General features: G+C 33.9%; 1 protein-coding gene across 1 annotated transcript in view; it reads left to right on the forward strand.

Moving 5' to 3' along the window:
* Tnks (tankyrase) overlaps positions 1-12,251 on the forward strand; it is a 203,973-nt gene that overhangs the window by 175,508 nt on the left and 16,214 nt on the right. Inside the window, exons 19-23 of the mRNA XM_005330777.4 lie at positions 631-868; positions 1,533-1,615; positions 9,686-9,806; positions 10,725-10,822; positions 12,165-12,239. Of these exons, the coding sequence (XP_005330834.1) occupies positions 631-868; positions 1,533-1,615; positions 9,686-9,806; positions 10,725-10,822; positions 12,165-12,239 (615 nt within the window). The remainder of the gene's footprint in view (positions 1-630; positions 869-1,532; positions 1,616-9,685; positions 9,807-10,724; positions 10,823-12,164; positions 12,240-12,251) is intronic.

Genomic DNA, 12,251 nt, shown 5'->3' on the forward strand with positions numbered 1-12,251 from the left:
AAGATCCTGTGAGTCAATGTCCTTATGATTCTTAGAAACTTTCAGTTCTAGCTGAGAACTCACAATCTCCCACCTTAAAGGCCTTGGTAAGACTTTTACCTGTAAATCCATGTCTTGGAATTGTATTTTTTTGTTTGTTTTTCACTCTGAGACCATATGTTATTGTCAGCCCTCTGGATATGATCTTTGGTCTGAAGCTATTTTTTATTTTGAGAAATTTTTTGCTAGTAGAAAGGCTGTGGAAGAAAGACTAATTTTGTTTTCTAATCTAGCAATCTAGGTAAATGTATTTCCTTAGAACTGAACAATTACTTTTTAGTTCATTTTTATTTTCCTGTGCTTTCTACATTCTTGAACACATTGTATGCCACTGTGGTCAGACACTCAACTACACATTGGTCCCCCTTTCTTAAGTCTTCAATAGCAATTGCTTATTTTTCAACTTTCACTATTAGTGACCATGCCAACTTTCATGTCTCCAGCCAAAGCCATGTCTTAGTTTTTTGTTACTGCAACACCTACTTCCATGCCTGGCAGTCATTAAAGAAAAAATTCACAAAACATTTGGTGGTACTTGGTGAAAAACTTAACATTTATAATACAATATTTTTGTGTTTTCTTCATTTTTAGGCTGATGATATCAGAGCTTTGCTGATAGATGCCATGCCCCCTGAGGCCTTACCTACCTGTTTTAAGCCTCAAGCAACTGTAGTGAGTGCCTCTCTGATCTCACCAGCATCCACCCCTTCCTGCCTCTCTGCTGCTAGCAGCATAGATAACCTCACTGGCCCTTTAGCAGAGTTGGCAGTAGGAGGAGCCTCCAATGCAGGGGATGGTGCAGCTGGTACAGAAAGGAAGGAGGGAGAAGGTTAGTATAACCTGTGAACGCTTACTTGTTTATACTTTAATGGAACAGATTCACTTTTTTCCCATTGGTAATGATTGAAAACTTCATTTAGAAATATCTTGTCTTTAAATTTGTATACACACATCACCTTAGAAGGAATGCTTCTTCATAGAAGGCTGCTAGGTTCCTCAGCATCTATTTTGTTTTTATTTATGTAAACTGTATGTCCATTGTGCTTGTAGTATGCATATGTGTGTACAGTATGTCTATTTCCAACTGTACTATCTTATTAAACTATTATGTGAATCTTATTCCTGAAATTACATCAGAAAAACAACTGAGAGGTCATTTAAAGAATGAAAAGTGAAACAGTAGCTTGTACATCTGGATTTTTAATTTTTTAGAAGCATTAAATTATCCTATATAATTCTGTATTCTAGTTCTATTTATACTAACTATATTATTAGAATTAATATAAATACTTCTGCTATGATAAAGTACTCTGCTTTTACTTCTCAACTAAATGCGAGATAGCTTAATCTGAATTAAATTTATGTATTCTGAATTTTTTCGTACTATGTAAAAATCATCTGCATAGCCAAGCATGTCCAAGAGCCATGACTTTAAACAGAAACTTCTTTTAGATTCATAAAATTCTTTCCAATAAATTTTATTTCTATTTTAGTTGCAGGTCTTGACATGAATATCAGCCAGTTCCTAAAAAGCCTTGGCCTTGAGCACCTTCGGGATATCTTTGAAACAGAACAGGTAATTCTTTTATTTATATTTGAATGTTTTACGTATTAAGTTATTAATTGTCAGCCATTATTTCTTTTTTGTTTCTTAACAACTATTTTAATACTTGTAGCATTTCCCTAAAAGCCAGGGGAGCCCAAAATTTAAACTTCTCTCCAAAATTATCTGTAAGTGTCTTTGTTGTTTTATTTTATCTTTATAAACAGACCTGTTCAATACATTTTTATCAGTCACGAAAACTTAGATCATGAGAGGTGGGGATATAGTTCAATAGTACAGCACTTATCTAGCACCACACACAAAAAAAAATCTTACACCATGAAACCACTTCAAAAGATTATTCTCAAAGTTGTCTTTTTTGTTGTTGTTGTTGTTGCTATTGTTTGTTTTAAAAAATTGCATTTATTTCACTGCAGTTCCATGTATTAATTAGGATTCTGTTTATTCTGTTTTATTTTGAGAAATTTTTTGCTGTTGAATTAGGATTCTGTTTATTCTGCTTTATTTTGAGAAATTTTTTGCTGCTGTTTTTCTACAGAATTATGAGTTCTTAATACTGCATGCTTTTATACCATGGTTAACATTAAGGACTGATGATAAGAACCTGACCTTAACAATTATTGATGTACGTGGAATTGTAGAATGGTTGTTTAGAGGTCATTAAGTCATTCTCCTAGGTTCAAGAATCACCTTTTAACATCCATGTCAGTCCTCCAGGCTGGAAAGATGATTTGTTAGAACTTGGGGCAAGTGTAATAGAATGGTTGTAATTTAAAATATGTCAAGATCAGCCACCATGTTTAATCCATTTGATTTAGGTTTATGTTTACCCATTCTAACAGAAATATATTCCCTCAGAAGTCTAAAATCAATGTGGCTCAGGACTGCACACCCTACACAAACTTTAGGGGAGAAATTATTCCATGCCTCTTCTCAACTGCCTTGACTTTTCTCAAATTACTCTTCTCAAAGTCTCCTCTCCTGTCTTCATATTGCCACCTTCTCTGTGTCTGTCTTCTATGTGCTTATGAGGACATTTGGCATTGAGATTAGGGCCTACTCCTATAATACTGGTAGATCTCCACATCTCAAGACCTTAATTACATCTGGAAATACTTTTTTTCAAATAAAGTAACATTCACATTAATATAAATTAACATTAATATAAATACTACTGCTGTGATAAAGTACTCTGCTGCTGGAGATGAGAGCACAGACATCTCTTTTTAGGGTCACCAAACTACTACAACATAATATAGCCCTTCTTCTTAAACCCTAGTCAACTTATCATGGACTTTGTCTTTCTAACTTGCCCTCTAGAAATCTTCCCTTATTTTAGGATAAATATAACCTACTCTTTCAATAATTATTCATGTGACAGTTTCCAGATTGTTCATACCTTTGCTTCATTCTGTTTTCTTTCTAGGCAAATAATCAATTTTAATTGATTAAAATTAATGTACTGTTAAGATTTTCTTCTGCTTTTTCTTACTTCTTTACACATACTTTTTTTTTTTTAGTTGTACATAACACAATACCACATACCTTTATTTATTTATTTATTTATTTTTAATGTAGTGCTGAGGATTGAACCCAGTGCCTCACACATTCAAGGCAGGTGCTCTACTGCTGAGCCACAACCCCAGCCCCCCCACATAAATTTATTTATTATTATTCATCTTTAGTGATTTCAGTAATCAGAATAGTTAAGTAGAAATAGTGTTGGACTAAAGGAAAACTTGATTCTAATTATTTTCTCCCTTTTACTAGCTGAGTTAAAAGACATTTAACCTGGCACTTCCCCTACCTGTAAAATCTAATACTTGCAGATGTCCAGATAGTTAAAACTCCCAGTTATATTGTGCTTTTGTGCCAATTTTTAAAACATGCTTTAGTGAAGCATTATAATGGGTCTTTTTTGTGGTGGTGAGGACTTGATAGATTGGTATAAGAGTTTCTTTTTCTTACCATTTATTCATCCTCTGGTTCAGAGATTTCTTATGGGAATATTGTGTAAACACTAAGAATTCTTTTCCCACGTGCCTTCTTCAAAGATTTTTAGATTGTTATAAAAACATTATCCTTGCTGGGCACAGTGATGCATACCTGTGATCCCAGCAGCTTGGGAGAGGCAGCAGGATCTCAAGTTCAAAGCTCAAAATAAAAAGGGCTGGGGATTTAGCTCAGTATTAAAGCTCTCTGGCTTCAATCTCCAGTACCAAAGAAAACAAAAAACAATAACAAAAAAACATTATCGTCTGATATAGCCCCGTTATATCCCTTTAACCCAAATCATACCCATAATAATGATGAAATTTCAAATACATCTTCTCTTAATGAACAAGAGATCCTCATTTAAACACAATTCCAGTTGGCTATTAAAAGTTATTCAGTCAGCTTGCATTATAATTTTATTCCTTTTTTTTTTACTTTATTTTACTTTATATTGTATTTTCTTTGTCAGTACCTGACTTGCTATGGCATGCTTATCTCATCTTATGGATTTTAATATTAAGTTCAGTCTTTCATTCAGTTCTTCTAATAGCTTATCCCATTTTCATCAGTTTGATTCTTTTTTTCACTGCAGTTTTGTTTTGAGTAAATATTTGCTTGATTTTCTTTTTGCCCAAATAATTTCTTTATCTTTTTCTTAATATGTTGACTGTTGTATTTCATTTCCCCAGACCAGACTTGCTTTGTTTGTATAAAACTGTTTGACTGTTTTCTGACCCCGTTGTCAAGCAGTCAGTTTTATTTCAGTTGCAGATATTATCTAAACTTCAGTTATAAAGTGGTAAATTCAGAAGCTTTTTCCATAACTTACCCTTAGATTTTTTCTGAAATATTCTTAACTGGTCAGTAATATGTGACAGTGATTAAGATGTTTGCAAAATGAGGGCAGTGAGGCTACATTCATTGTGTCTGTTTCCTGAGACTCTTCAGAGTATCAGCTTCACCTCTCTCACAGTTTTTCTTTCAGAAGTCTCTAAATATTGTCTTGTTTCACAGATATTTTACTAGGTTCTATATTAAATAATATGTACCTGTATCCCTTATAGTTGTTTGAACATAGTACCAGGATGACTTTGGTTCTAAGTAGCTTCCTACTTAGAGTACTTTCTATGGGAAAAACAAATTTAATGTGCACTGTAATTCCTGGAACTTAAATGCTGTGACTTAGAAGATTGTGGGTGTATTTGTGGTCATCCTGTATATTTTCTTAGAAAATGACCATATAAATTTTTATTTAAGATTCTTGAAGACAAAGGCTTAGACTCACTAAATTTATCGTGAACATAATTCAAGATTAGTTCTTATTACTGCTGCTCTAGCCTGCTGTCTTTTTTAAGCCAAAATAAAAGAAAGGTCTTTTCATTTAAAACTCCCATCTTCTTTCCTTACCCTAGGTAAAATGAACAGATCTTAGAAGCAGGAGGCAATCCTACTAGAAGTGACATTTGCTTTATATGCAGTTTGATTTTAGCTCATAAAGGAATATTCCTTATTCTGAAGATTATAATTTGGGGGCTGGGGTTGTGGCTCAAGTGGTAGAGTGCTCGCCTAGCATGCATGAGGCACTGGGTTCAATCCTCAGCAACACATAAAAATTAATTGTAGATATTGTATCCATCTAAAACTAAAAACTGAACATAAAAAAAGATTATAATTTTACTTTAATGAGTGCTATATATAAATAACTAGCCCAGCAAACTTATTTCCTGGATATAACTAAGTGAAAGCTTAAAAAAAGAATAAAGATGTTCAGAAAGGTATTCTTAGCAGTTTATAAGATTGTAAAAACCCTACATCTTTGAACAGTGTGTCTAAAATCAACTAACCTGCTTTCCTTACAGTTTATTTCATTGATACAGTAATGTCATAGTTACCCAACTTAAGAACTTTGAAAGATCTTTAATTACTTTTTTATTTTTTAAAAGTATTTCTTTTTATTGAGGCCATTAGTTCTGCCTTTGAAATTGCTCTCAGGTTCATGTCTTTCATATCTTGTTCCAAGTCACCCTTCCTTCCAAGCCTGCCCTTCATAATGCCACCAGTGTCATCCTGAAATACAACTTAATTATGTTAGTCTGCTAAAAACACTTCCTAGTGCCTTTTTGTTACCATCTAAACTCCTTAACTCAGTATTCTAAGAGTTGTTTTAGAATTAATTGAAATGCTTATTTCCCTTTTTAAAAGAAATATTTAGCATATAAAAGGTACTCATTAAACATTTTATGGATAAATGAATAAACAAATCTAAATTCCTCTGTTTGTTATTTAAGGTTTCTACTGGCCAACTGCCTGGTAAATATGGGTATAAATTGGGCACCATGTAACTCAAAACAACTAAATTTCGCGTGTGTATTTGTGTAGTTAAGTTTAGCTTTCTAGCCATCTCTTTTCAGAAATAGGAACAGAAAAAAGAAAGAAATGGCTATATATCTCAAATCTTCTAATATTTGTCAAGCAGATATGATATGTCAAACATCTTGTACTTTTTTTGTATTTTTTGAAGTGCTGGGAATTGAACCCAGGGCCTCACATATGTTTTAGGCATATGCTTTACCGCTTTCTAAATCCCCACCCTCTCAGCTCTTTTGTGTACTATCTTTACAGGAGTTTTGAGCTTGCTTTTCCTCATGAGGTCATTAATAGTACTTTCATGGTTCCTTGTGAGGTTAAATGAAGTAAAAGTTAAATGAAGTGCTTTGAACTGCACTTAATAGATTGCAAGCACAAATATTGGGTGGATGAACGGTGGAACTGCAAGAATAATATATATTCAATTACAGGTATATGAAGTTGGCCCTTTTTTTTCAGATTCCAAATGATAACTATTTCTTGATTTTTCCTGTCTTTCTATGCAACTTAATATATATTTTCTTGGATTACATCAAATTGGACTAATGCCAATATAGCATAGGTATATTAGTAGTCCACTGCTGTGTAACAGAAATTATTCCAAAATACTGTGGCTTAAAATAACAGACATTTATTGTCTCACAATATTTGTGGGTTAAGAATCCAATCATAGCTTAGTTGGGTGCCTCAAGGTCTTTCAAAAATTAAGCTGTCAGGGGCTGTGGCTCAGTGGCAGAGTACTTGCCTTGCACATGTAAGGCACTCTATCGTCAGCACCACATAAAATAAATAAATAAGTAAAACAAAGGTATTGTGTCTATGTTTATCTAAAAAAAATTTTTTTTTAAATTAAGCTGTCAGCCATGACTGCATTCTGATCTGGAAACTCAACTGGCAAGCATCAGAATCTACTTCTAAGTTCACTAACATTATTAACTGGCTTTGATTCCTCACCTATGGGCCTTGCACAGGGTGACTTTATGACATGCATATTACCTATTGCTACTTGACAATACCACAAATTTAGCACCTTAAAATAACACACATTTGTAGAATAAGAATGTGCCCTGCTTTGTTGTGTCTTCTTGCTTCAGAGTCTCTCAGAGGCTGCCATCAAGGTTTTAGCCAGCAATGATAACTGAAGACTCAATTGGGTCAGGCGTGTAATCCCAGCAGTTCAGGAGGCTGAGGCAGGAGGGTTTCAAGTTAACAGCCAACCTCAGCAATTTAGCAAGGCTTTAAGCAACTCAGTGAGACCCTGTCTCTAAATAAAAATATTAAAAAAGGGCTGGGGATGTGGTTCAGTAGTTAAGAGCTTCTGAGTTCAATCCCCAGTACCAAAAAAAAAAAAAAAAAAGAAAGAAAGAAAGACTCAATTGGGAAGGGATCTCCTTCCAGGTTCACATGTTATTGGTAGAATTCAACCTGTTGAACTGAAGGCCTTACCATATGGCCTCTCTAATATGACATTTTTTTTTTAATCAGCAAAGGAGAGAGAGGGTCTGGTAGTTACCATCCCATCATCTTTGCTTTATTTTCTTGGTAAAAGTAAGTCACAAGGTAAACCTACACTCTAAGAGAAGGAACACACAAAGGTGCGAACATAAGAAGTTAGGAGTGCTGGGGATATAGCTCACTTGATAGAGTGCTTACCTCACATGCACAAGGCCCTGGGTTCAATCCCCAGTACCACAAAAAAAAAAAAAAAAAAAAAGTTGGTAATCATGGCATCCATCTGCCCCACATGGCAGCTAGTTTCCCCCAGATGAGCAGTCCATGAAATGAACACCTAGGGAGAGAAGCCACATAGTCTTTTTGTAAACCAGTGTAAAAAGCAATATCTATCACTTCTGCCATATTATATTTGTTAGAAATTAGTAAGTTTAGCCCACACTCATGAGGAAGGAATTTCAATCAGGACACAAATACTAGGAGGCATGTTAGAGTTTGTTTTGCTTTCTACGGTAGAGACTTCCTCTAAACCCTTCTTTCTAAACTAAATGCCTTGCAAGTATCAATCTGTCAGGGCATTTTGTTGGTTAGGGTGGTTTGTCTGGGTTTTTTTTTTATTCATTATATGGCTAGAACTCTAAGAAGGACACATTGTGCATTATTAATTTAGAATATTGTTGAAAATAGTGTGGGTTTTTCTCCCCCCAACATGGTTTCTGCTTCTTTCATAAATATATTACATGTATCAATTGAGAAAAAAGGAGGAGTCTTTGAGTTGAAATTACCACATAACTATGAGATCCTACTTTTATGTCAACCTTACATAAACTGATGTTTAGAACATTTAGAAGAAAAAATAGCATATCACTAGCACGGTTTGCAAATTATATTAAATCATATCTAGCTAAATGCAAATCATATCTAGCTAAAAATGTAAAGACCCCTTTTATTTTGTGAACTATTCTTTTTTTCAAAAATGAGTTTTTCAGAATTGCCACTGTTTTAAAAGCTCTGCTGAAAACTTCCTTTGGGTGATTGGAAGTGAATTGCCCATTTTGTGCAATGGGGTAATTATTTCTTAAATGGCCACTTAGAAGCAATATAGTAAATTACTTCAAAGAATGAGTGATATAATGTATGATCACTGCACAGAGATGATCAGACTCATTATATAATCTTTCACTCTGATGATAAAAATCAGCAGAGCTCTAGGCCTAATTTGTCAGGTTTTTGAATGCTCTATGCAAGTCTAAAGGAAGAAAAAAACTATGGGTAAATTTTTTAAAAATCTCATTTGAGTTAGAGAAAGAGTATCTATAAAAGGATTTCTATTTTCCAAGGAAAGAGACATCAAAGGCTAATCTTGTAAACTGGTACATGAATTATCATAGGGCCTACCTCTGGATGGAAAAATAACAGGTTCAGCTTTCAGGAAATGTGGCTGAGATTTCATCCTGTGCATTCAGAACACTGCCACTGGGTGGTAGTAGAGTCACAGTTACTTTAGTCCACAAAAGTTTTAGGTAATTTTGAGCCAACTAATCATCTCCATCTACAGGGATAAATACCAAAAAATTTTTAAAGACCACTCTTCTATGCAAAAATAGACTGTGAGGCCCAGGGATTGTTAAGTCTGAAAATTTATGAGAGTTTAAAAACCGCCTACTCTCCTTTTGGTAAGCCAAATTGGAGTTTTTAATACAGCTTCTCTATGTTCTATAATCTAATTTAATACTTCATAGCTAAATCTCTCTTCTTTCCAAGGCAACCTATTCCTGAATTTACTATTTCTTAGCACTGGGAAGTTCTTTTGCCTAACATCTGCTTATCTAAGACTGCTAATTCCTTTTTCTGCATTCTGTTTAATTTTACCATGCACTTCTCCCTTTCCTCACTATTCATTTCCTTTAACTGCTGGATACTAGGATCTAGAATGTCTCCACTTTCAATCTACTGATCCTACCTATATCTGGAGACGAGCAGAAGATAGAATTTAACAATCAAAAAGAAATAACAGCAGTGTTCATTTTGTATTTCTGAGATGCTTTATTCTCCATTAACTAAAAGCCAATTAAGGAATATTTCAAGTAAGAAAAAGAGCTGTTAAAATTATCAAGGCGACATTTAAGAAAATTACCAGGTCATGTTTATATAGGAAACAAAAGTTTAATTTGTATGGTAGTAATAGCAATGTAGACAAATGGAAGAGCTTTTGTCCTCTAAAGAGCTGTTAAGATTTAGCTACTAATTTTTTTTTTCATTTTTCAGATTACATTAGATGTTTTGGCTGATATGGGTCATGAAGAATTGAAAGAAATAGGCATCAATGCATATGGACACCGCCATAAATTAATCAAAGGAGTAGAAAGACTTTTAGGTGGACAGCAAGGTAAGCTATTCAGAAAATAATTTCAGATTAGTGATATAAGGTAAACATCAGGGCTGGCACCAGCCCAGATAGTCTGTCCACAGAACCCATACAATGTAATATTGGTACAGTACCTCCTGCCTTCCCATCTCAGTCATTTGCATTATATTCTCACTGTCTTCAAAAATCTGAAAATCATTCTCCTTTCTCTCTGTATACTTGTATCCTACATTTCTCTGCAATCTCTATACTTCTGTCTTTCCCCACTACTTTCACTTAACCAAGCTCCCCTCACTCTTCTGAACTGTCCCAACCACTTTCCAGCTTGTTACCAACCTTCACCTTTGCCTCCCTCCAGTACCTTCTCTACACTGTAACCAGAGGACTCTTCAAAATGAAGGTATGATCACATCATTCCATACCTTTAAAACCCTTCAATAGGGTTTGTTGCTTTTAGAATAAATCTGACACTTATAACCTAGCTGTTCATAATGTGACCTCTCTTCCTTATCTCTTCGTGAACTTTTCTCCCTCCCTCATGACTGTCAGCTCAGTCTTTTCCCATTGTCTTTGCTATTACAGGCCTCTTATCTTTCTCTTTCTCTTTTTATATTTATTTGTTAAATATACTTTCACACTAGGAAAACAGAGGAAGAGAAATGAAACAACTTGAATTAGTTAATTTATAGAATTAATAAAATTTTAACAGTGGCATGAAACTAAGAAAGTTTTAAATTTGAGTCTTATTTATCTATATTTTAGATTATCCATGAAATTAACAAGGATAATGTATTATAAAGCTATTATAAGTGACCATTTCAAGCTCTCCCCCCAAAAATTTTAGAGGACAATTTTATATTTTAAATCTGCTACATTGCTATATTCAGAGCCTAAATAGTATGGACTTAAGTTTTATATGTTAATTTTTCTCTCCTACAGGAACCAATCCTTATTTGACTTTTCACTGTGTAAATCAGGGAACTATTTTGCTAGATCTTGCTCCAGAAGATAAAGAATATCAGTCAGTAGAAGAAGAGGTAATGAACATTAAAAGTTTATAATTCTTTTTTCCTGAAACCTGTGATTAAACCTATTTTTCTAGGAGACATAAGATCATCTTGTATTGCCTTATGGTCTCTTGATTTTTATTTAGTATCCCTTAGCCAATGTAATAGAATATTGCAAAATTGAAATATGACTTCAGGTTAGAACCATGTCACATTGCTTTCATATCATAAACCTAGGTTGTTCAGTGTTGGGGGCAGGTCTGTTATTTTATATTCCAGAGTTTTCCTTGAAACTCATGCAAGTAAGGCTCTTATTAGAACTATTTTCTTATATTAGAATACTACCTAAGATTGATGTGGAGTAACAGTCTTGCCTCATAGATGCGAATATCTTCTAATCTGTATTTTCATGCAGTTATAATATACAGAATTTTCATATATGCTTCAGAAGTGTGCCACATAATTTTGAAATACATTTCATCCCTCCAGTCACAGTTATTTTAAGCACCATAGTAAGGCTATTTCTGTGAACCTCCTGGTAGATAGAAGGCATAGATGATTCCCTCTCTACAGAAAGTTTATGCCTCTCTTATTACTGATAATAAATGAAGTGCCCAATTCCGTTATTGTGAATCAGCTGCCCAATTCCATTATTATACAAATACATAAGCATAAAGCATATGTTTACATTTATTTGTGTTTGTTGTTTGTTGTTTTTTTTAATCAACACTCATACAATTTCCATTCCCACGCTAGGAAATTACATTAGAGAACTCAAGAACATTACTCAAAAGTCTTTCAGCTCATACTTAGTCACCATATCAAGAAAACATCACATCTTTTAGTGTTTTATTGCCTAATTATCCTTCCAGTAGTCAATTCAGATGATGTAAAATTTGTTGACTGTCTTCCCAAAAGGAGCAGTGAATAGAGAATTCACTCTATGAATCAGTTCTGTCAGAAACTTTTTTTTTTTTTTTGTATTTTTGTTGCTGTTGTTTTTAATGCAATGATGGGGATTGAGCCTGGCAAGTATCCATACGAAATAACTGTTTTACCTTTGAGATATGTCCCCAGCCCAAGACACTTGGTTTTTTAAAATGTTTTCTTTTTGATAATTACTTTTTGTTTGTAAAGTGGAAGAACAGAGAAACAAAAAATGCATAAATTTAATGTTTATGACTTCTCTCACCAGAAATACTTATCCATTAAGTTTGTTGACCAATTTATAGTGAACTCCTATTTATTAGTACCAGATATTAGACTTACCAGTAGAAACCATATAGAAAATTGACATGTTGAAGACAACAGAAGGAATATCTTTAGAATTATACACTAGCATATTTTTACTATTAATTATTTTTTTCTATAGATGCAGAGTACCATTCGAGAACACAGAGATGGTGGCAATGCTGGTGGCATTTTCAACAGATATAATGTCATTCGAGTAAGTTCAAAA

Source organism: Ictidomys tridecemlineatus, chromosome 14 (genome assembly GCF_052094955.1).
Source record: "Ictidomys tridecemlineatus isolate mIctTri1 chromosome 14, mIctTri1.hap1, whole genome shotgun sequence".
Classification (NCBI taxonomy): Eukaryota; Metazoa; Chordata; class Mammalia; order Rodentia; family Sciuridae; genus Ictidomys; species Ictidomys tridecemlineatus.